Below are 27128 nucleotides of genomic sequence, written 5' to 3' on the forward strand. Positions count from 1 at the left end.
CGTACCTATCAACCATCTCCTTTGGTCAAGATATCCAACCCATAAGGGAATAGCCTCTACATGCACAAACATTTTCAACTCTAAAATTTTGATTAATGTTGTCAACAACTGATGACTATATAAAGAACTGATTGACAGACATTTAAGTATCAGGAAAAAACTCTTAAAATTCAAGTAAAGTGAACTATTAAGGTCTTCAAGGAATATACTCCTTCTACATCATACTAACTCTCAAGATGATGATACAGATAGTATCATTGTTAGTTGTCCTTGTTACTAACTGTAGAACAATGTACTACAGCTGCTGTACAAGGTAATCATATTGTTTTAAATTATTCAATTCCAATCCATTTATTATAGAAACCAGTCGAGATAAGAGATGTACCTCTCCTACACCAAAATATCACTACCAACACACCTTATATTCAAATACTACAAGGACGTGATGGTCGTGATGGCATACAAGGTCTCTCCTGGACCAGCTGGTACACCATGGAAGAGATGGTACCAATGTAAGATGGCATGAAAGGGGACAAAGGAGAACTAGGATTACAAGGACTTCCAGGTCCAAGAAGTGGAGGTGTGGTCTTTACTAGATGGGACGTACCACATATCCTACAACCAATGATACAGAATTACTCTACAAAGTGAAAGCTGCTGGAAGTTCTTGGGACCAAACTGGAGGTGGAGCTAACTACATTTTTGTCTACCTGATGAACCTGAGTTTCTCACCTATACACCTGGTGTTCATCAATGGCAGTCTTACATCTATGGAGCAGAGTATGAAAAACCTGTGGTGGTCCCTTCGCTTCAGTTTTTGCAATCACAATGTCCCCTGTGCTGTATGCTATGCTTCCACTAGAGTATCATATCTAATGATACCAGCAAAGATTACATGTCCTAAAACATGGATGACAGAATATCAAGGTTACCTCATGGCCGAGGAATTCAGCCGCAGTCTATGATATGTGTTGATAAAGATGCTGAATCTATTCCAGGAAGTGCTGCTAGCACTAATGGTGCTTTATTCTATCAAGTCCAAGCTCAATGTAATGGTCTACTTTGTCCTCCATATGGACAAGGAGAAGGAGTTAGCCTGTGTGGTATGTACAAAGTGAACAAAACTATTTTCTAAATTTTGCGACTGTTTTTTTTGATTTTGAGTGATTTATACAATTTTTGAAAATACACATTTACTTTTTTATAAATTTATCAGACGTATGTGATAAGTTATTGATGTGATAAGCCATGTGTTTGGACCATATACGTTTCCATGACTATCATGTTCCAGTAAATTACCAAATATTGATGATATTATGTCAAACTTATACATGATAGTCATGGATAAAAACTGCTTACATATGGTATAAACATGTTGGTTGAAACAAATAGCCAAATGTTGGTAAGTTGGCAGAAAAATAGTTGTTATGGGAGTGTGCTTCATCATTGTGATGTTTGTACAAGATAGAAGTTGTTTACTCTACATTTGCATGATAATGCTATTACTAAAGTTTATTCATAATTTAAATTGTCCATATAATAATAGAATAGAAAGGTAAGAAGAGATAACTAAGTTTATACATCTGAATTGGTAGAATTAAAACTATTTAATCCTGAGTGATTATTGCCGCCACCTTAGTGTGACGCAAAGTAATCTGAATGGTATATAAAAATCTCACCTTATTTATATGCATATAATTATAATATGTGTTTGGTCACACTTGGAATGTGATACTTGTTTTTATTGGAACTTGTAAACCACAAGAAAGCATTTGCTTATTATGTTAGTTATATGTGAAAATATATTACACAATGTCTAGATGCAATAAACTTGAGGAGACATATTTAAATAAATTAAATGATCTGTATACAACATATAGAACAGCGCAAAGATGAATAAGATCAATGGGCTAAGTCAGAAATTGGGGCTACAAATGCTAAAAGATTACTTTATCCTAGACAGACTAATATCACCCATCATGTGTTGTCATAAATCAATGTATAAGCAAAGCCTGCATGTCCACGCATCCCTATAATGAATAATTAATAATATTGTTTAAAGACATAACATTTAAAATGTAAAAAATTTTTTTTTTTTTCCACGTCTTAGTGAAAAATAGTCATCACAATCTCATATTAGTTTTTTGAGCATGATGAAACAACTTATTAACTGGGGTTTTGCAAGAAAAACATACGACTTATACACTATACAATATATTATAATTATTATAGTTAAGTAAATTATGTAAGAAGTCAAATAGATAGATAATTCTAGTAACTTAGGTAAGAAGCTTCATGTTCATATACACACATTATAACAAAATTGTCTTTGTTAATTTGTCACATTAACATTTAAAATACTTTTGATAAATGTTGGAACATATCAGTCATGTGATATATGTCCTAATTGTTGGAAATTACAATCTCTAGCGTAGACAGAAAAACAGTAATTATTAATAAGTCATTCCAATATTTTGTTTATAACAACTACAATATAAACTAAAATACAGTTATTAGTTGCATCAACTCCTTACACCTGACTAAAGAATAATGTTGCAGTATAAATAACTCCAGTAATATTAAGACAAAGCACAGGGCTTACAAGGCAAACACCTTCACTTTGTAGAGGTTGTGGGTGTGGTTTAGTATAATTACAAAACTAATAAAATATACTACTTCAAAATGAACTGAATGTGCACATTACACAGTTTATATTATAGTATTCTACAGTAACAATCTATAATATTAACTAGTTTAAATGCTACACACACTAAGTTTATCACTAAAACTATAACAAGTTTTATTTAGAGAACATACTGAACTAAAATGGTGTCTCCATATCAACTTCAAATAGCAAGACAATGGACATTATGTAAAGTACAGACTCTCATTAAATTGTCCAGAACAATAACATTATTATCCATACACTAGTTCATGGACTATATAGTATGGATAGTCGATGTCCTTAAAGATCGAATAAATCAATAAAATGATGGTTATCTTTTTTCATTTAAAATTAATATTGAGTCACCTTACTCAAAATGGGCCATAATATAATATAGTGTAATTATCTATCTATCTATCTATCTATATCATATATATATCAAAGTTGATGTATTTTATTTTCTATCTATTTTCAGTGACAAAGTGTTATATTATCAGAGAGGAAAATGATGGATGAGCTTTATCCTTTACCTCATCAGGAACAGGTAAAGCACACAATATTCATAATTCCAATAATTTCCTCAATTAGGTTGCTAATAATCAGCAAAGCAGCTTAACTAGAGGTCGGCAGAGTTTTTTTAAAATCATGAATGTGGGGAAATCCTATATAGATCTTTCGCCTCAACAAGAAGCGGTAATTGGATATGAATTTATTGCAAGTTTTGTTGTAATAACTGTAATTAGGAGACAAACTACCATGAGGCACAACAAGCATATAGACGTATTTCTCAACATGAATATGTCACAGGTATGGGACAAGGTGGAGAACGAGTATACACTAGTGATCCCACTACAAATGATTGTGAGTAAAAAGTGATCAAATTCATCAAGGATGCATTTCTTCAGCTAGTTGACAGAAAACATATATTTCAGTTAAAGCAATGTGTGATCCTATGATAGTTGATTTTAAAACAAAATAGTCCCTCAGGTGAGATATGCACATGTATGCAATAGAATTATTGGTATTATATAATAGGTAACAAGTAATTGTTACTACTGTATGTCTATTACGCATGCTTTATCATTTCTACAGTGCATACACCTCTTGTCTAGTTTACATAAATCAAATTAACAAGATTCATCTGGTTTATAATAACACACTGAAATTTTTAGGGCATATTTACAGCTTTAGTCGTGGCTATTTTTTCCAGACAAAGATAAGCCACAATTTTTTATTGATAGTCGATCACCTACTTTACTCTGAAGATCTGTTTGGATCAGTACTACTAGTTGATCAATTCTATTGGCTAGAAGTCTATTACAATGGCCTAAATGAAAATTGCTTCACCTTCGTCATATCATTTGTGAAGCTATATCAACTGTGTCTGACATACTAGCTTATAATAAAGATGCCATTATTGTTCAAGTTTCTGTACCTTGCCAACAAAATCATCTTTTAAGCATTCATGATAACAAGTTACATCCAGCTGTTCTTTCAATGGACAAAGATCCTCCAATCATAAAGTGCAGTATTGAAAATATTGGAGCTTCCTACATTAAAGTTAACAGATGAATGAAAACATGTGGGCTAATTGGTTAGCTTAAAAGTAAAAGTATGGTATAGTAATTTATTGAACTTTTTTGTCTAATAGGCCCTGCAAATATTTTAAAGAAAGCAAGTGAAAAAAGGTAACGTTAATCTACAAATTTAGCTGCTATATAATTTTTGAAATAATATAACACACTTATAGGTAAAACATACCATTGTGAAGAGTGATAAACAGTGTAATTAGATAGACATTATTTTCTTGACATCGTTTCTGCATTGTTTATTTATATGATTAATTATAGGTATTTTGTTCCTTGACAGTTTGTTTGTTTTTAGATGTTCTTTCAGTTCTCCTCAATGTTTTTACCAAATGGACCACTAGGTAAATTAGACTATGAAAAATGTACTTGTAAATGTACTTGTTAGAGTAAAACTGATGTTTCGGTTACTATTGATGAGATAATTATTAATTGGTAATTATTAATTTAATACAAAACTTCTAACCTAGAGCTATTTGAGTTTATTAATTTTTTAAAAATATTTTATATTTATTAACATTTGAAGACAAAAAAAACAAGTCCACTTAAATGGAGTACTACAAATGAATTACCACCAGTAGATGAACCTAGTCTAGCTGAAAGTATTCTGCAGAAATGTCTCCCAGTTAAACATAATTGAGCATATGTTTCTATTTTACAATATTATATTCATTTATTGAACATGTTATAAAGTGTTTCACGTGCTATGTGAGTGACTTTGATTAATGTTTACCTGGTTAACATTTTATTAGTATACTTTTTTATAATTATGAAGAGATTGTTTTCATTGAAGTGTAAATGAAATGTCTTTTATAACCTTATTTGCTATAGCTTTTGTTAGGGTAATCTTTGATTACATGATTTGACAACTATTTACACACACACAAAACTTTTTGTCATCATTATCTAGTCTATTTTTGGATGACAGATAATACACTTCAATTATGATAAAATTTTTGTTGGCAGATGCACAGCTGTCGCTAGGTTTAACTGATAGCTTTATTGAACTGATTGGAAGTACAAAGGATCACAACAAAACGAAAAAAACACAGATATAGCTCAAGAGAGAATAACAAAAAAAGGTGATCTTCAAAAAACTCAAACTCATTAACACCCAACTTAATTACATAAACACACAATCACACATACAGATACACTTATTACACAACTGCCAAATGCACTTATCATGCAAGTGACAAATTAAATTACATACATCTAGCAACACTCCCACTTAATTTGATATGTTGTGTTCCATTCGCATATAGCTGACCTTGAATATCCACTTACGCCCAATTGGTTTTCGACCACTTGGTAGTTCCACAAGTTTCCACTTCTCATTTTCCACAAGTGACTTGTATTCTGAGTAAGTTACTAATTTCCATTCCTTGGCATGATCACGGTCATAGCTTTTGTCCTTGAGCATCTGGTACATGAGCAAATGCCACACAAGCAAACACTTTTAGGTGGCTGAGTTTTGTCTTCTTTCCGTACCACTTCTCATACAGGTGTCATATTTTCCTTGATGGCTTTTTGGTGGTGTTCAGTTTCTGGACATATGCTGCTGGGGCAACTGCTTCAGCCCAATACTTGTTGGTAACCCAGCATGAGCAATCATGGACCGAGCCGACTCCATTAGTGTTCAAGTCATTCTTTCTACCACTCCATTTTGTTCTGGTGTATGAGGTACTGTCAGCTCATGACGTATCCCTTTTGACTTCAGGTAGTTTTTGAATTCTCCTGAAAGATACTCTCTACCATTGTGTGTCCTTAGAGTTTCACACCATTGCAATATCCTTCTGGGTGATTTACTTGAGTACATTTACGTGTCCTAACCCCTGATGCCACAGATCATGTCATTTAATTGTTCTGACGCTTATTCAGTGATGACTGGTTCACAGTCCAGTTGATACAACTTGTCTACTAGTGAGCCCATACCACACAACTTTCTGTTTGTATTTCAGATCCAACATCGTGAATGAATGAATTTCAGGAAATTACCTCTAGTAGCAGCTGCTCTTGCCAAAAACAAGTAACATACAAGCTTTGGTATAAATAGCATTTTGTGTATAATACACCTCTTGGGCTTACTCAATCAAAACAGCATATTGACATTTCCGACTCCAATTGCATCGATTGTCCTACCACACCCAGTCCAACATTCTCTGTTAATCAACTCCATGTAATCTGTCAATAGTTCCTTTTCCATTGTCATATGACTTTGATGCTGAGAGGAATCCTTTGAGCAGACTGATGCTGCAAACACTCCAATATTTTCTGAGTCTAATTGCTTCTTTTCAGCAGCTTTGAGTCTATGTGCTAGTCTTGAGCGTTCTTGTTCCTTTCATTTGGGGCAGTTATGGCAAAAATGACCTTCCTTACCACAATCGAGTTTCCTGGTTTGACTTTCTTCTGTGTCGATCGACCACTTTTCATCCACTGTCACAGCCATTCTTTCTGGCAAGGGTAGTAGAATTTCTATTCTCAATGCCACAAATCTACTTGGAGTCTGGGCTGTTGGCAGATATGCGGTCTGTCACTAAGTTTTGACTGATATTTTATTGAATTGATTTAAAGTACAAAGGTTAACAACAAAAAGACAGATATAGAACAGGGTGACCTTTAAAAAACTCAAACTCATTAACACCCAACTTAATTACATAACTAACAATCAACACGTACATATGCACTTATTACAGAACTGCCGGATTATAGTTATTAAAAACAATTTTATCATTTATTTAGATTGTATTTAGTGGCAACTTATTTTTTATTTCCTTTGGCCTATGTTTTTTTCTACTAATAATTCTAACTGTAGCTTGTACAAATCTTCAAATAGTGATAAACTACCCATATCATTTAATTTAATTTATTTTATAAAAATATAAAATAAATTAGTATATTTGTCGAAATTTAAGAATTGTAAGAATGGTATCTTACATGCATAAATTATTTCAATCAAATAATTTATTCTGTGTCAGACCTTAGCATATTTTAAAATTTAGATGTTAGACTCATGCTAAACACTTCTCCAAGACTCCAGACATACTCAATCTATGCAAATCTTTCTTTTTTGATTTTGTAGTCTTCATTAGTATTCATCAGTGAGCACAATTGGAACAGATACTTGTTTTATATACAGGATATAAGAACAGTCCAAATGTCTAGGATTATATACTTCATCGTGTAACAGCATATTAACTACTATCACGTTCATTTCATCACATTAACTTTTTTTTCAAAAATGTATTCTTAAGTCTGCACAATGATCATGATTTATCTCAGCTCTAACTTTTTTTTTGTATTATTTTCCTTTTTGATATAACTTTTATCGTACATTTGCCAACATATGTTATTGGAATGCTACCAACCATAAAATATATATATTGACAATTGTCTTCAATCTTCTATCACAGTGTTGCTGTCACTCTCTAAACAGTAAATAAACAGTACAAAGAAATTGTAAAATCCTATTCCATATTCTATTAACTGTTGATTACAGTCTGCAAGTCAATTCTAAAGGATTATCCAACACTTGACTTGTAGCAATCAAAGCACCTTTCATCATGTGCAAGTGAATGTTCAAGAGAGACAGGTCTAAGGAAAGATTGCATGCAAGAAATATTGCTAGCCATTGTATGTTATTTCAGATATTGTTATATTAATCTGTAATGCTATCGAATGACAATATTACTCATTAGCATGGCTTCAGTACCTTATGCTGTAAATACATTTAAGTTAATAGTAATTATTACTATATGTTTGTCAAATTAAAGTAAATATTTAATAATTTCATCATGACACTAAATTAATTTCTTCACTGACTTATAATTCATATTATTATACAAAACCACACAGAGTGACAGAAAATAGGTAAAAAGAAAAAATAGTAAAAACTACTTAGAACTCTCATTACTATGTTTATGTGAGCAACAGAGAAAACAGAATAAAGTAATAAAATAAAATCTAAAATAGAGTAAATTTACATTCCTAAAAAATGCTGCTAAGCTTACAAGGGGTGCTGATAGAAATAGAAATACAGTCCAAACTTTTACAAACATTTATGTTCTTTTATATAATATACTGCAGGCAAGCATGGATATAGAAATAGATTATGATGCCTAGAATAGTTTTGTTTATGTGTTAACTTTATCCTAAATGTGTTGGATAAAAATATAATATGAAAAAATAATTTTTAAAAATGAACAAGATGTAGGAATGCCAGTACCCAAAAAAATTGATAGACATGGATTTAAAATGCTATAAAAAATCCTACATAAGGAATTTTAGTCATATTTTCTTTTCAAAGTCTTTCAAAATGTTTTTTTTTTGCCATTTAGTTATATTATCTTTATAGTTAATCAAAAAATAACTACCCTCAGGTAAAACAATTTATTTTTAGGAATTAACTTTTTCATACTTATATTTTCCAAAGATTTTCTGTTATACTCTCATCATTATGATAACCGGTTTTAGGCAGTGATATTATTACTGCATGTCAAGGGTAAGTATTTCAATCAGAGAGATTACATGGCTTATAGTGTATGAAATTTTTAGAGATTGTGCATCAGGTATCATTCCTCTCCCATTCAGAAAAAATGCACATTCCTAGCACAACAGAAATATTCATGTATGTTATACACTTGGTTGTTTATAAAAAATCACCAAAAAATATTTTTGTCAGGTGTTCATAAAAGAAAATACCAAACAGTTTTACAGGTAAGTAAGCATTGTTATCTGAAATTAATGATGACAAGTCAACTTTCAGCACAGTGGAGTGTATATATTTTTACTACAGTGAGATACAACTGTGACATACGGGTATACTACACAGATAAAATTATTCTAATGAATTTTTTTAATAATATTTCTCTAATTTCCTCTTTCTTTTGGCCATAACAAAGCTTATTTGCAAAGTCTAGTCATGTGATATAACAAAGCACGTGTTGTTTCATTGCATTGTGCAAATTGATCCTTTTGTGGAAAGTTCTTGTATGCTACACGAGACAAAATAATGCTTCCTTACAGTAAAGAGATGTCAGAAAGGCGACAAGATTATGAAATAAGCAAGCAATTGAAAGGTACTTTATCCATCAGGCTGAAGAACTGTGTTAGTTATATTTAAAAATACAATCATGATGCCTTTTTCAATATCATGAAGTTTGCAATTAGTAAAAGATTGAAACACACAACAAAAAACATGGCTTGTCTGCCTTTTTCAAGGTTTGCAATTTAAAAACATGGCTTCTAAGGTTGATTACAATGTTTTTTTTACTATCTCTTACGGCATTCTATATTCTTGTATAATGGAAAGCCAAAGATGTCTTTGATATGGCCACAACAGGTGCATTATATTACCTGATTAAATTGACATGGTAGAATTGGAGTAGGAAGTAGTTTTTCATGCATTTTATCATTGTAAACTTTATGAAGTTGGTCACTTGTAGAAGTTATTCTAATCTCTAATTATTCCATTTTAAAGTTTTAACTCATGATTTGCTTATTGTAGGCACTTATTTGGACATGTAAAACTTGTGGAAGAGTCTCTATTGGATGACAGTCCCTCACTTTCACAAACAGAACATTATTCTCAGAAACAAAAGTATACAAGATGTTAACTTTATAAAAGTACATTAAATAGTTATGTTAGTTTCAATCATAGTTACTGACAAATTATTTGCAAATTTTTCTTGAAAATTTTTCAGCAAATATGTAACAGTTATTATAAAAATATAGGCCATGATTATCAATTCAGCATACAGGTAATAATTTATACCAATCTTTTCCTTAGCAGGTGATACCCCACAAAGGAAAACATCCCAAAAATGTATGAATGATTGATGATTGTTACTTTCGGTAAGTTATTCAATTCATTTATTTCAGTACAATGATGTTTCATTGACTCTGATACTAGCTTAGACATGATTTGTACTACCTAAGACAAAGGTAATACACATAATAGTAAAGTACATGATCTAATATAGGTGTGTATTCTACATAGAAAGCTAACTCTTTAAAAAAACACAAAAAGTATGTACTTTGATTCTGACCTAACTCAGAAACTAAGGTTAGTTTTAAGTAATGATATTTTTTGTTTGCGTTGAGTGTTTCATTAAAAGCTAATAGGTTAAGTAAGAAATTTGCCACTTTATATAGATTAACCACACAGCTTTGTACAGGCTGGCTGTTACAAAGTTGTCTTAATCATAGTCTGAATTTGTTAACTTGAGTTATGAATTTAAACTGATAGTTATTGAGTATTGGTTATTCATTTCTTGTGGAAGTGATGTTTTGACTCTTCTCTTTTATATTATGCTAGCAGTGCATTATGCTAGTCAATGCTAATGATAAGAAATGTAGTAGCATAATAAATTCTAAGTTAAATTATTTTCTGTTCTTTGCTTATTTTACTATGCAGAGCCTAAGGTAGATACTTCTTATTAAAGAGTAAAAGAAAAAGCTAGGTAATGACTCAACATTAACGAATCCAAAGATATTCTTTCAAGTTAAAAAGGCAATCAGATAATATGTATCTCTGAGTTTTATTCACCAACTCCCAACGTACCTTCATTACTGTATATCTCATCATTACAATCTGTTGCCATTTGGTCATTATGGTCCTCAGGTATATTTATTTTTATAGTAGTTTCAATCTGTGTAATATTTATTATATTTCTAGTACTATAGAAGTGAATTGACTCATTTATATACTAACTTCTTCAAGTAAGTTTCATTAAATATTTTATATTATTCTTTTCTCCTTTGACTTCTCTTGCACCATTTCCTCAATCATTTTTTTCTTCCACAAGTGAGTTTTTAAAACTTTTTGCTTGATTTTTTTTCTTTGAGTATCAGCCACATAAAAAGAAGTCTCTCATTGTCATTTCATCGTCCACAATTTAATTTGACAACTCAATAACAAGTTTCACATTTCTTTGTTCATTTTTAATAGTATCTCACTGGATATTAATCACAATGATAAGTTCACTAATGTCTTAAGGTCCTCATTGACTGAGGAAATAAAATATCTAGCTAACAAAGAAAGATAATACAAACAAAGGATATATACTTACACACATGTATATTATATAACTTATAATTATAGAAGAACAATTAGAAAAAATATTTTCAGAATGTCTGATTATTTGACAAGTTTAATATCCTTATCATATCAAGAAAGTTCTGAAGGAAACTATGTTATGTTTCCTACTATACTTTTTAATAATGTTATGTAATCACAATTAATGTATGTGGAAATCTAAAAAATAATATGTTATCGATGTCTTTAGCCAACTAGCTAGTAAGTTAAAGGAAAATGCTTCAATTGATGCTTCTCAATTAGCTCTAAAACTAATGGACATTTTTTCTCCAAAGAAAGAGCTTTCCAATAGTAACTGTATGAAAGATATAGATGAAAGTTCCTTCAACAATATATATTATTGATACAATTTATTTTAAGTTACTATGCTTTTTATTATAATTTATTCATGATTATTTCTTTTTACTCTCCACATTAACCACAAATATCCTGTGGCAACGAAAGAATTATAACAGAGAATATGGAACATATCAGTTGTGTATGTAGAAATATCAAAGCAACAATTTTAAAAATCAACGACCTGACAATAAAAATTCATCAATTAAAAAATAATCAGGTCACAAGTTGTGGTGATACCTCGTTTAAGGCTTCCACATATTACACCGACAACTTTGTCTATAAGTGTGGACAATGCGTCATGCGCAATTATTCGTTGCGCACATTTTAGATTTTTCACGCTCTTGTGCGATTTTGTGGCCTAACTCTTCCAAAGCGCGTTCAATTGCGTTTCAACAGAAAACTTTATATTTGATGACTGTATATAGATAAAAGAAGACTACTTGGTGAAAGTAAGCATGCTTGCAGTAGTAACCATTCCTCCTTTCAACAGTAATCCTTCTTCTATCTATAATGTAAATTAAAGTACATTATGATAATGTAATGTATAGTCTCCTGAATACAATATGGTATATGACCATACCACAGTAATGTACTTACTTAAAGTTTGGATAAATAAGAGAAGATGTAAAAATATTTTTGAAAATTATTGTCATTGTTAATGTGGAGGACTCACCTGTGTGTTCTATTTTTGCTACAACTCTACCTCCAAAGGAGCTCACTAACAATACAGGGACATTAATCATTTACATTTTAAGCAAGATTACTGTATCAGAGAAACAAAGATTGCACTGAACTAAGGAGGCAGTTCTTTCCATGTTCTAATTCTCCTGTTTCAACTTTGCTCACTATTACAAGAAGACAACTAACATCTATTAGAGATAGGTACACTAACGTGATTACTGGATGGATAAATAAATGGGATTGTTATTATAGGTTTCTCTAAAGTCGCTTTATCTGACCTATTTAACTCGCTTTCGTCCAAATATGTTATCTTAATAATCCAATTGTTCTTTTATTGAACAGTTATCTACAGTAACGCCCATCAAAAAAATTTAATTATTCATAATGTTTGTTTTCTGTATGAAACATGACTTTTTTAGTCTTTTCTTTTGTTGTACTTTTATGGGACGACCATAACGTTTGCTGTCTTTGTGTTTTCTCATATGAGCTGATACCACAAACCATGGTAAGTACATTAAACATATAGTCCTATTGCTAAATATTGCTCTGTCATAAGTAACAGGAAAGAACATTCATCCTGCTTTGTTAGATAGTTTATGGATCACTCCCTGAAGATTAGAATATTCCTAATATTTAATAATATTACTACAAGCTAATGTTTACTATTCATAATTATTAATAACTGTCTGCAACTTAAGTATTGTTCTATATAATTGCATGTTTTTCTTCCAGCCCCCCAATAACTAGTGTGAACATGAGATGAACTATCTCTGTAACCATTGTTATATAAACCATTAAAGCGACTCATGTACTTATGCTTCAGTCTCCCTAAGATTTTTTCTACATATATGTGTAACCTTGTTGTTAAATGGAAAGTTTGACATGCCCAATAAGCTTCATATGGCAAAACTAGGTTTTTATTTATATACATACTTTATACTGAAGTTTATAAAAAAAATCTTCGAAAAATTCGATCATTTTGTGAATGTTGTCACTAGAAACCACAAGAATGAGAGGAATCCAATAGTATCAAAATTAATTAGGATCATTCTCTGCAGCCAATATTTTAATATAAGTAAAATAAACATTGCAAGATTACAATATGTAATGTGCACAGATTGTCCTAAGTAAATGAATACTAAACATTTATACTATGTTTTATGTGAAAAAAAATTAATATACCTAATCAATGAAATTTAGGATTTATCAACTATAATGTTCACCAAATTTCGCATAGCATATGCAATGTGCTACACAGTCCTAAGATTATTCTAGGTGATACTGTACTTATATATATTGTATTACGTTGTCCATAATGTTATGTATAGTAGTTTCTATTTCCAATTATGTAACTATTTATAATAACAACTGATAATATTTTGTATCTACTCAATATAAAATAATAGTTTGGTACCTGCTCACCTACTCCTATTTCGTGTATTCCCAAAGAACAGTTCTGTTCAACCCTCATTTTGTCTATTCCCAAAAGAACAGTTCTGTTCACCCTACTCCCATTTCGTCTATTCCCAAAAGAACAGTTCTGTTCAACCCTCATTTCGTCTATTCCTAAAAAGAACAGTTCTGTTCAACCCTCATTTCGTCTATTCCCAAAAATAACAGTTCTGCCTACTAAACGATCAAAAGAATCATTTCTTCTGATAAAATCTAGTTATCAAGTGTTAAGATAAAACCGTTTCCATGATAGTAGTATGTACTAGAATACATGTATAAACCATTGAGTATACAACCAGTGAAGGCATGTCATCATAAAAGAATAAAATATTTGTTTCAAATCCACTGGCAAAAATTATTTATGTACTAAACATGAATTCATGTTACTGCTTGTAATTCATATATGAGTAGTGTAGTGTTAATACTAGAATAGATTATTGTAATAATCTAACTTGACCATACTGTAGGTACTATGATTATTACAAATACTGTCTTCTTAACAAATTTTATGTAGCTATGTTTTGTTTGTACTATCATTGAGAAATCAGTGCTAAAATGTGACATGATGATACAAAAAATATGGATTTAAAGTCCAATTGTTGTAAAATGTGCCACTTTTGTAGCCAAGATGTGACATTGTTGGATTATTAGAAGGATTGTAATAACTATTATCATGATATTACTCATCTTTAGTTAATAATGCAGAAATTTTGTGTCAGAGTCTACTACTATATCTTGTTTACTGTATATACTTTCTCATTTTGCATGACATCTTACATAGACAAATAACCTCTTAATTTGAGAGAAGAGGTGGATCTGAGGGTGGCCCAGGCAAAGCTGGTACCCAAACACTGAACCCTGTGTTTGGAGTGCTAAAAGTTTGGAATAGAAGCAAGTGAAGTATACACACGTAATCTACAGATAAAGGATTAACTGAAAAAAAGATGTAGCTCAAACCCATCTTAGTGCCATCTTTTATTTTATTGCACGTCTGACTTTTAATAAATATTATGCTTAATGCGCAAGTTCTTGCACTAAAATTTCTTGTCCTGCCAAAAACGTTTGGTTAGTTTTCTCCTGCTTGAAAAAATATATTCCATTAAATATACTTAAGTTACTAAGTTGTAGTTTAAATAGGATTTATAAGATTAAATTATGTTTACTAATGAATTGATGTCCTTGTGTTAGAGTTTATTCAATAGTTTCTTTTACTGTTTTATTTCTTTCTTGCTTTAGTTATTGTTATTTTAAGACAATTTCTATTGTTATTTTTCATATACATACTGTATAATTTATCAATCAGCTATATGGAACTTTATTTATACAAGAATACCTGTAAAGTTTTTGTTACAGGTTTTAGATATGTTAAGTGATATTGCAAGGTAATGTAATGATGTTAGCCTGTTTGTGTTAGCCCTAGATATAATACTGAGTTAAAGATTGTCACTGTATCAATCATGTTTCTCTTAAGATTGCATACACAATGTTTTTTACTAATTGATTAAGCAAATTTTCAAACATTTAATATCAATAAAGTAAAATGATCAGCAAGTTGCCGATAATATTTTTAAAATATATATTTAAGGTTTATAAATTAAATTAGTAGTGTTTTTTTTACTTAGAATGACAGTCTAATTGAATCTGCTAGAAAAAGGAGATTTGTCTGGAGTAGAAGATGCTCTCTTAACAGGAGCCAATGTAAATGCTATGTCTTTGGTAAGTCTATTTGATTTATTGTACAAAAGAATACGAATGAAGCAGCTAGTCTAAATATCTTTGAATATGAAGAATGTTAAAATTGTGAGCCCGCCTTGGTTACTATAAAAATCTTTGTACTCTAAACTGCTAAGAATTTGTGATACGTATCCAAATTATTGTTAAGGTAATAATAATTATTGAGAATTGCCTAAGCAATGGATTCTTGCAGGCTTCATATATTTAGTGAGTTCATTTATGTTTCTACTATTGGTTTGCTGCGTTAGTGGTAAAATTAGACAGTTGATGATAGGATAGATGATTACATAGGATAGATAGGTGGCTCTTATTATGCAACTAAAAAAGGTCATATTGATATTGTTGAAACATTTATATTGATGTTGTTAATATGGTAATTCAGATCATGATTTGCCTTTTATTACAATAGATGGATGGATAGCTCTTCATTATGCAAGTAATGATGGACATATTGATGTTGTTGAGATATTACTTAACCATACTACTAATATTGACATTGTTACTAAGGTAATTCAGATGATAAGAATGAGTGTGCAATCTAACTAAATTATTGTTATATTTGAATTATTTAAGCCAAAAATTTATTTCAAGTTAAAAATGTTTACTAATAGAAGGACTTATTCAGCAGTTAAAAAAACTAATTCAGCAGTTATTGCAAGTAAAGACTGTTGTATATAAAAAATAATGCTTCTGAAAGTTTTAAGTAACAATGACTGAGATTTAGGTATGAAATTGATGAATGGTGATTGTGAATACAATGTTAGTCTAATATTTGTATTAATATTGATTATATATTTTTTATATGAGAATAAATGGTTAATGTAAGATAATTATATCACTTATACTATGTTGCGGTATAACTGTAGTGGAATTGTCTAATGTAACAATGTAGGGTGTTTTAGAATGCTTGCAAGTCTAGATAATGTGTTATCAGTTTTAGTATATTCTCTGTTCTTGATTTTAATATGTGTGTGGTGCTTGTTGTTATCCTTGATTAATAATGTTACTTAGTGTCAAAGGTGGGATCTGAGAGAAATGGATTCATTGAGACTCCAAACACCAGGTCCTTTTAACTTCAAAAACCATGATGAACGGCCTCATTTAAGGAAATAATAGTTTGAAAGTTTTGACAAGCAACCGGTCTCTCAGATCAGGCTAGAGAAGAAAGTCAGTACCCTATTTTTAGTGTGTTAGTGGCTAAGCAGACAGTTGACATTTTGCTTTTCTATGAATATCACTGCCTTCACGCTCAAAGGGATTACATATTGAAGTACTTGAAAATTCAATGATACTACTAATATTGAAGTTACTAAGAAAATTCATATTTGAAAGAGCTGTGTTTAAAAACCAAAGATTTATTAAGTCAACAGTATAATAAAGTGCCAAGGAATACATCGCAGTTCTTACAATCTAACAGGTATATAAAAAATAAATACTGAGAGTTCTAAAGACGATATGATTTTAGATATGTCTAGTTGTGGGGATTTGAGACAGTAGAGTCTCATATTTGATTAATAAATTGAGTAAAGTGAAAGAGATAGTGAGACAGAAGGAAGCTGTTCATGGACAGCAGGTACTCCTCAAAATAGAATCAATGTTGACAGAGTCTGATATTGAATCTGTTCAGTAAAATGTGGTGAAAGGAAAACCAATCACTATGCACGCTAGGAGGGACACTTCAGATGTGAAAACAGTTTGGACATTGTGGAAGAGACCTAAACCAGCAGAGATAAATGTCCTGCCAAAGATCCCACATGCTTCAAAATTATCACTAATCTGGTTACACTATAGCGGTCAATGTCATCTATATCTGAAGTCAGCAGTGTAAGAGATCTTAGAGGAAGCATTCCTAGACATTATTGGTAATAGTCAGGAGTATATCGGGTCTATGGATGTTTTTACTATTTATTTAGTGTGTTGACAGTTGAATTTCTTTTCTTGTAAAGGATAAGATGGCTCTACGATGCAAGTAATTAAGAAAACCCTTATACCAGGGGTCAATTTAAGATGTTGTTGAAATATTGCTTAACCATACTACTAATATTGACATTGTTACAGGTAATTCAGATGATCTGAAAAAGATCTAAGTAAAATTATTTGATATTTGTTTTTTTACCAAATGTTTACTAATAGAAGGAGTCAAAAAAACAACTAATTCAGCAGTGTGCAAGTAAAGACTGTTGTATATAAAAAATAATGCTTCTGAAAGTTTTAGGTAACAATGACTGAGATTTAGGTATGCAATTGATGAATGGTGATTGTCAATACAATGTTAGTCTAATTTTGTATTAATAAGAAGATATTAAGATTTGTTGAGAATTGTTTGGTTAATGTAAGAGTAGTTGATATCACTGATACTTTTTAAAATAGATTAATGTTTTCTATGTTTGTAATGTCCTAGTGTAGTCATGTAATACATTTACAATAGTGTTAGTAGAGATAATTTACAATCATCATAATATATTACATTAATTGATGTTAATGGTGTTACTGTAATATATTTAGGAGGGATTGACTCCAGTTATGTTAGCTGCAAGAAAGGGCCACAAAGATGTGATTTCAATTTTAATACAGAGAGGAGCTAATCTAAACCTTGTTGATCCAGTAAGTGTTTATGTGCATATGTTATATTATAAATCCAGAGCTTCATCATTATCAGCCTAATCTGGTTATTTAAAAAAATCTTCTTTTTACTCCATTAAAACTTATGTTATGTATCCATTTTATTACTAAGGTAATAATAGTTATCAAGTATTGACTAATCAATGTTTATTTTATATCGGGTCTGTGGATGTTTTTACTATTTATTTAGTGTATTAGTGGTCTAATTTGACAGTTGAATATTTGTCTTTTATTGTAATAGGATGGCTGGATGGCTCTTCATTATGCAAGTAATAACGGACATATTGATGTTGTTGAAATATTGCTTAACCATACTACTAATATTGACATTGTTACTAAGGTAATTCAGATGATAAGAATGAGTGTGTGATCTAAGTAAAATTATTTGTTATATTTGAATTTTTAAGTCAAAATGTTTACTAATAGAAGGAGTTAAAAAATAACAACTAATTCAGCAGTTATTGCAAGTAAAGACTGTTGTGTATAAAAAATAATGCTTCTGAAAGTTTTAAGTAACAATGACTGAGATTTAGGTATGCAATTGATGAATGGTGATTGTGAATGACAATGTTAGTCTAATATTTGTATTAATAAGATTATAGTAAGAGTTGTTGAGAATAGTTTGGTTAATGTAAGAGTAGTTGATATCACTGATACTTTTTAAAATAGATTTAATGTTGTCATGTTTGTAATGTCCTAGTGTAGTCATGTAATACATTTATAATAGTGTTAGTAGAGATAATTTACAATCATCATAATATATTACATTAATTGATGTTAATGGTGTTACTGTAATATATTTAGGAGGGATTGACTCCAGTTATGTTAGCTGCAAGAAATGGCCACAAAGATGTGATTTCAATTTTAATACAGAGAGGAGCTAATCTAAACCTTGTTGATCCAGTAAGTGTTTATGTGCATATGTTATATTATAAATCCAGAGCTTCATCATTATCAGCCTAATCTGGTTATTTTAAAAAAATCTTCTTTTTACTCCATTAAAACTTATGTTATGTATCCATTTTATTACTAAGGTAATAATAGTTATCAAGTATTGACTAATCAATGTTTATTTTATATCGGGTCTGTGGATGTTTTTACTATTTATTTAGTGTATTAGTGGTCTAATTTGACAGTTGAATATTTGTCTTTTATTGTAATAGGATGGCTGGCTGGCTCTTCATTATGCAAGTGATAACGGACATATTGATGTTGTTGAAATATTGCTTAACCATACTACTAATATTGACATTGTTACTGAGGTAATTCAGATGATAAGAATGAGTGTGTGATCTAACTAAAATTATTTTTTATATTTGAATTTTTAAGTCAAAATATTTACTATTAGAAGGAGTTAAAAAATAAATTTGTAACAACTAATACAGCAGTCTTTGCAAGTAAAGACTGTTGTGTATAAAAAATAATGCTTCTGAAAGTTTTAAGTAACAATGACTGAGATTTAGGTATGAAATTGATGAATGGTGATTGTGAATGACAATGTTAGTCTAATATTTGTATTAATAAGATTATAGTAAGAGTTGTTGAGAATAGTTTGGTTAATGTAAAAGTAGTTGATATCACTGATACTTTTTAAAATAGATTTAATGTTGTCATGTTTGTAATGTCCTAGTGTAGTCATGTAATACATTTATAATAGTGTTAGTAGAGATAATTTACAATCATCATAATATATTACATTAATTGATGTTAATGGTGTTACTGTAATATATTTAGAAGGGGTCAAGTCCAGTTATGTTAGCTGCAAGAAATGGCCACAAAGATGTGATTTCAATTTTAATACAGAGAGGAGCTAATCTAAACCTTGTTGATCCAGTAAGTGTTTATGTGCATATGTTATATTATAAATCCAGAGCTTCATCATTATCAGCCTAATCTGGTTATTTAAAAAAAATCTTCTTTTTACTCCATTAAAACTTATGTTATGTATCCATTTTATTACTAAGGTAATAATAGTTATCAAGTATTGACTAATCAATGTTTATTTTATATCGGGTCTGTGGATGTTTTTACTATTTATTTAGTGTGTTAGTGGTCTAATTTGACAGTTGAATATTTGTCTTTTATTGTAATAGGATGGCTGGCTGGCTCTTCATTATGCAAGTAATAACGGACATATTGATGTTGTTGAAATATTGCTTAACCATACTACTAATATTGACATTGTTACTAAGGTAATTCAGATGATAAGAATGAGTGTGTGATCTAAGTAAAATTATTTGTTATATTTGAATTTTTTAAGTCAAAATGTTTACTAATAGAAGGAGTTAAAAAATAACAACTAATTCAGCAGTTATTGCAAGTAAAGACTGTTGTGTATAAAAAATAATGCTTCTGAAAGTTTTAAGTAACAATGACTGAGATTTAGGTATGCAATTGATGAATGGTGATGGTGAATGACAATGTTAGTCTAATATTTGTATTAATAAGATTATAGTAAGATTTGTTGAGAATAGTTTGGTTAATGTAAGAGTAGTTGATATCACTGATACTTTTTAAAATAGATTTAATGTTGTCATGTTTGTAATGTCCTAGTGTAGTCATGTAATACATTTATAATAGTGTTAGTAGAGATAATTTACAATCATCATAATATATTGCATTAATTGATGTTAATGGTGTTACTGTAATATATTTAGGGTGGATTGACTCCAGTTATGTTAGCTGCAAGAAATGGCCACAAAGATGTGATTTCAATTTTAATACAGAGAGGAGCTAATCTAAACCTTGTTGATCCAGTAAGTGTTTATGTGCATATGTTATATTATAAATCCAGAGCTTCATCATTATCAGCCTAATCTGGTTATTTTTAAAAAATCTTCTTTTTACTCCATTAAAACTTATGTTATGTATCCATTTTATTACTAAGGTAATAATAGTTATCAAGTATTGACTAATCAATGTTTATTTTATATCGGGTCTGTGGATGTTTTTACTATTTATTTAGTGTTTAGTGGTCTAATTTGACAGTTGAATATTTGTCTTTTATTGTAATAGGATGGCTGGCTGGCTCTTCATTATGCAAGTAATAACGGACATATTGATGTTGTTGAAATATTGCTTAACCATACTACTAATATTGACATTGTTACTAAGGTAATTCAGATGATAAGAATGAGTGTGTGATCTAAGTAAAATTATTTTTTATATTTGAATTTTTTAAGTCAAAATATTTACTATTAGAAGGAGTTAAAAAATAAATTTGTAACAACTAATACAGCAGTTATTGCAAGTAAAGACTGTTGTGTATAAAAAATAATGCTTCTAAAAGTTTTAAGTAACAATGACTGAGATTTAGGTATGAAATTGATGAATGGTGATTGTGAATGACAATGTTAGTCTAATATTTGTATTAATAAGATTATAGTAAGAGTTGTTGAGAATAGTTTGGTTAATGTAAGAGTAGTTGATATCACTGATACTTTTTAAAATAGATTTAATGTTGTCATGTTTGTAATGTCCTAGTGTAGTCATGTAATACATTTATAATAGTGTTAGTAGAGATAATTTACAATCATCATAATATATTACATTAATTGATGTTAATGGTGTTACTGTAATATATTTAGAAGGGATTGACTCCAGTTATGTTAGCTGCAAGAAATGGCCACAAAGATGTGATTTCAATTTTAATACAGAGAGGAGCTAATCTAAACCTTGTTGATCCAGTAAGTGTTTATGTGCATATGTTATATTATAAATCCAGAGCTTCATCATTATCAGCCTAATCTGGTTATTTTAAAAAAATCTTCTTTTTACTCCATTAAAACTTATGTTATGTATCCATTTTATTGCTAAGGTAATAATAGTTATCAAGTATTGACTAATCAATGTTTATTTTATATCGGGTCTGTGGATGTTTTTACTATTTATTTAATGTGTTAGTGGTCTAATTTGACAGTTGAATATTTGTCTTTTATTGTAATAGGATGGCTGGCTGGCTCTTCATTATGCAAGTGATAACGGACATACTGATGTTGTTGAAATATTGCTTAACCATACTACTAATATTGACATTGTTACTAAGGTAATTCAGATGAGAAGAACAAGTGTGTGATCTAACTAAAATTATTTTTTATATTTGAATTTTTAAGTCAAAATATTTACTATTAGAAGGAGTTAAAAAATAAATTTGTAACAACTAATACAGCAGTCTTTGCAAGTAAAGACTGTTGTATATAAAAAATAATGCTTCTAAAAGTTTTAAGTAACAATGACTGAGATTTAGGTATGAAATTTATGAATGGTGATTGTGAATGACAATGTTAGTCTAATATTTGTATTAATAAGATTATAGTAAGAGTTGTTGAGAATAGTTTGGTTAATGTAAAAGTAGTTGATATCACTGATACTTTTAAAATAGATTTAATGTTTGTCATGTTTGTAATGTCCTAGTGTAGTCATGTAATACATTTATAATAGTGTTAGTAGAGATAATTTACAATCATCATAATATATTACATTAATTGATGTTAATGGTGTTACTGTAATATATTTAGGAGGGATTGACTCCAGTTATGTTAGCTGCAAGAAAGGGCCACAAAGATGTGATTTCAATTTTAATACAGAGAGGAGCTAATCTAAACCTTGTTGATTCAGTAAGTGTTTATGTGCATATGTTATATTATAAATCCAGAGCTTCATCATTATCAGCCTAATCTGGTTATTTAAAAAAAATCTTCTTTTTACTCCATTAAAACTTATGTTATGTATCCATTTTATTACTAAGGTAATAATAGTTATCAAGTATTGACTAATCAATGTTTATTTTATATCGGGTCTGTGGATGTTTTTACTATTTATTTTGTGTTAGTGGTCTAATTTGACAGTTGAATATTTGTCTTTTATTGTAATAGGATGGAGGGATGGCTCTTCATTATGCAAGTAATAACGGACATATTGATGTTGTTGAAATATTGCTTAACCATACTACTAATATTGACATTGTTACTAAGGTAATTCAGATGATAAGAATGAGTGTGTGATCTAAGTAAAATTATTTGTTATATTTGAATTTTTTAAGTCAAAATGTTTACTAATAGAAGGAGTTAAAAAAATAACAACTAATTCAGCAGTTATTGCAAGTAAAGACTGTTGTGTATAAAAAATAATGCTTCTGAAAGTTTTAAGTAACAATGACTGAGATTTAGGTATGAAATTGATGAATGGTGATTGTGAATGACAATGTTAGTCTAATATTTGTATTAATAAGATTATAGTAAGATTTGTTGAGAATAGTTTGGTTAATGTAAGAGTAGTTGATATCACTGATACTTTTTAAAATAGATTTAGTGTTGTCATGTTTGTAATGTCCTAGTGTAGTCATGTAATACATTTATAATAGTGTTAGTAGAGATAATTTACAATCATCATAATATATTACATTAATTGATGTTAATGATGTTACTGTATATATATTTAGGGTGGATTGACTCCAGTTATGTTAGCTGCAAGTGAGGGCCACAAAGATGTGATTTCAATTTTAATACAGAGAGGAGCTAATCTAAACCTTGTTGATCCAGTAAGTGTTTATGTGCATATGTTATATTATAAATCCAGAGCTTCATCATTATCAGCCTAATCTGGTTATTTAAAAAAATCTTCTTTTTACTCCATTAAAACTTATGTTATGTATCCATTTTATTGCTAAGGTAATAATAGTTATCAAGTATTGACTAATCAATGTTTATTTTATATCGGGTCTGTGGATGTTTTTACTATTTATTTAGAGTATTAGTGGTCTAATTTGACAGTTGAATATTTGTCTTTTATTGTAATAGGATGGTTGGCTGGCTCTTCATTATGCAAGTAATAACGGACATACTGATGTTGTTGAAATATTGCTTAACCATACTACTAATATTGACATTGTTACTAAGGTAATTCAGATGATAAGAATGAGTGTGTGATCTAAGTAAAATTATTTGTTATATTTGAATTTTTAAGTCAAAATATTTACTATTAGAAGGAGTTAAAAAAATAACAACTAATACAGCAGTTATTGCAAGTAAAGACTGTTGTATATAAAAAATAATGCTTCTGAAAGTTTTAAATAACAATGACTGAGATTTAGGTATGAAATTGATGAATGGTGATGGTGAATTACAGTGTTAGTCTAATATTTGTATTATTAAGATTATAATAAGGGTTGTTGAGAATAGTTTGGTTAATGTAAGAGTAGTTGATATCACTGATACTTTTTAAATTAGATTTAATGTTGTCTATGTTTGTAATGTCCTAGTGTAGTCATGTAATACATTTACAATAGTGTTAGTAGAGATAACTTACAATCATCACAATATATTACATTAATTGATGTTAATGGTGTTACTGTAATATATTTAGAAGGGGTCAAGTCCAGTTATGTTAGCTGCAAGAAATGGCCACAAAGATGTGATTTCAATTTTAATAGAGAGAGGAGCTAATCTAAACGTTGTTAATCCAGTAAGTGTTTGTGTGCATATGTTATATTATAAATCCAGAGCTTCATCATTATAAGCCTAATCTGGTTATTTAAAAAACCCTTCTATTTACTCCATTAAAACTTATGTTATGTATCCATGTTATTACTAAGGTAATAATATTTACCTGTGTATGTTGTGTTAGAATGCTTGTCTAGATAATGTGTTTTCAGTTTTAGTATATTCTTTGTTCTTGATATACAAGTAACTTTTGCTATATGTGTGTGGTACTTGTTGTTATCCTTGATTAATAAATGTTACTTGGTGTCAGAGGTGTGATCTGAGAGAAATGGATTCTTTGAGACTCCAAACACCAGGTCCTTTTAACTTCAAGAACCCAGATGAACGGCCTCGTTGGAAACGCTGATTTGAACAGTTTTGACAAGCAACTGTTCTCTCAGATCAGGCTGGAGAAAGACAAGTCAGTACCCTCCTTTATTAGCTAGGTGAAGAAGATAGAAGAAACGTCATATTTGAAAGAGCTAGGTTTAATCAATGGTATCAACAACAGTATGAAAGTGCCAAGGAATACATCGCAGTTCTCTACAATCTAGCGGAAATTGCAAATATGGAGATCTAAAAGATGAAATGATTCGCGATCGTCTAGTTGTGGGGATTTGAGACAGTAGACTCTCAGAACGACTCCAAACTGAGTAAAGTGAAAGAGATAGTGAGACAGAAGGAAGCTGTTCATGGACAGCAGGTACTCCTCAAAACCAAATCAATGAAGGCAGAGTCTGATATTGAATCTGTTCAGAAAATGTGGCAAAAGGAAGACCAATCAGTATGCACGCTACTTCAAGAAAACAATGTGGACATTGTGGAAGAGACCTACACAGCAGAGATAAATGTCCTGCCAAAGATCCCACATGCTAAAAATATCACAAATAGGGACATTATAGTGGTCAATGTCGCCTATATCTGAAGTCAGCAGTGAAGAGATCTTAGAGGAAGCATTCCTAGACATTATTGGTAATAGTCAGGAGTCTCCTTGGTTTGTTAACATTTCCATCCAAAACAAGATGATACGATTCAAGTTAGATACAGGGGGCATGGTCACAGCTATCTCTGAAAAGACTTACAGACGAGTTTCCTTTAAAGAAACCCTGTTAGGTCTTAATTAGAAACCACTAAGAGTGCTAGGTCAATTTAAGATTACAATTGGGCACAAGGAGTTCTCACCACAAATTATTTTCGTGATAAAAGATCTCAAAAACAACTTGTTGGGCTTACCAGCCATTATTACTCTTTGTCTGGTGGCCAAGACTGACTCCATAACTCAGAATGAGTACACATCAAAAGTTCATACTACATTCCCTAACTTGTTCAAAGGACTTGGCAATTTAGGAGAAGAATACGAAATTTGAGTTAAAGGCAGATGCAGTTAATGACGTTTGACTACTCTATCAGCCATGTACCAGGGAAGTACATGAATTGTGATCTTACTATCATTACTACCTCTTTAGGAGATGATAACCTAAATGATATTGAACAGTTTGTTGAGGTCCAAGTGGAAAGTCTACCAGCTAACATGGACAGACTGGACATTTATCGTCAAGCTCAATTGAACAACCCACTCTGCTCACAAGTTATCAAATATTGTCAATCCAGTTAGCCAGAGAAACATATGATCCAATCCTCTCTATAAGCCATATTGGACTGTTAGAGGTGAGCTAAAAGTATGCAATAATCTACACCTTTTAATAAATGCATTGAGTCTCTAAAGAAACACTTGACAAAATCCATGAGGGACATCAGGAAATTCAGAGAAGTCGCTTAGAGGCAATATCATCTGTCTGGTGGCCAGGTCTTTTAAAAGAGATGGTTTCAAACAGTACAGAAGTGTGCAATTTGTGTCAGGAAGACCAGCTATCCAAGTAAGTCACTAATACCTTCAAAACTATGAGACTATCCTTGGCAAAAGATTGGCTCAGATTTGTTTAAGTTGGAAGGAGTTACCAACCTGTTAGTAGTTTATTACTTTTCAAGATACCCTGAAGTTATAAGATTGAACACAACCAATTCTCAAGCCATCATCTCTCTCCTCAAGTCTATCTGTAGTCGTTATGGCATTCCTGAAGTACTTATTAGGGACAATGGTTCACAATATATATCACAGGAAATGAAAGGTTTTAAAACATCTTATGGATTTGAACATATCATTTCAAGTCCTTATTTTCCACCAAACATATGATCAAGCTGAACTCAGTCAAAATGTGAAGACACTCCTACTTAACAATAAAGACCAATATATGGCTCTTCTAAACATATAGAGCAATACCTTTTCCGTGGTGTGGATGTAGTCCAGCTGAGCTCCTGATGGGAAGACAAATTCATACAAAGCTGCCCCAAACTAAGGAGAGTTTAATTCCTACATGGCATTACCTTGATAATTTCCAAAGGAAGAATGAGATAGAAAAGTTCAAACAGAAACAGAATTTTGATCTTTGACATAAAGAGTTTATTCACTACCA

The 27128-nt window shown here is 30.5% G+C and overlaps 1 protein-coding gene across 1 annotated transcript; it reads left to right on the top strand.

Annotated features, from left to right (window-relative positions):
• The first annotated feature begins 907 nt into the window (after positions 1-907).
• On the top strand, positions 908-25579 carry LOC121391541 (ankyrin repeat domain-containing protein 50-like). The gene is made up of 10 exons (XM_041523133.1): positions 908-1103; positions 15468-15535; positions 18059-18157; positions 18980-19078; positions 19910-20008; positions 20833-20931; positions 21763-21861; positions 22693-22791; positions 23616-23714; positions 25262-25579. Exons 1-10 carry the CDS (start codon positions 908-910, stop codon positions 25577-25579), a joined length of 1275 nt encoding a protein of 424 aa, XP_041379067.1.
• Positions 25580-27128: the final 1549 nt, after the last annotated feature.

Source organism: Gigantopelta aegis, unplaced genomic scaffold (assembly GCF_016097555.1).
Source record: "Gigantopelta aegis isolate Gae_Host unplaced genomic scaffold, Gae_host_genome ctg2618_pilon_pilon, whole genome shotgun sequence".
In the NCBI taxonomy this organism is placed as follows: domain Eukaryota; kingdom Metazoa; phylum Mollusca; class Gastropoda; order Neomphalida; family Peltospiridae; genus Gigantopelta; species Gigantopelta aegis.

What these genes read in the sequence shown, in the direction of transcription:
- LOC121391541 (XM_041523133.1), top strand. Translation starts at nt 908, where the DNA reads ATGGATGACAGAATATCAAGGTTACCTCATGGCCGAGGAATTCAGCCG. An exon ending in AGAAGGAGTTAGCCTGTGTG is followed by an intron (nt 1,104 to 15,467) that starts GTATGTACAAAG and finishes TGAATCTGCTAG; the next exon opens with AAAAAGGAGATTTGTCTGGA. An exon ending in ATCTAAACCTTGTTGATCCA is followed by an intron (nt 21,862 to 22,692) that starts GTAAGTGTTTAT and finishes TAATATATTTAG; the next exon opens with GAGGGATTGACTCCAGTTAT.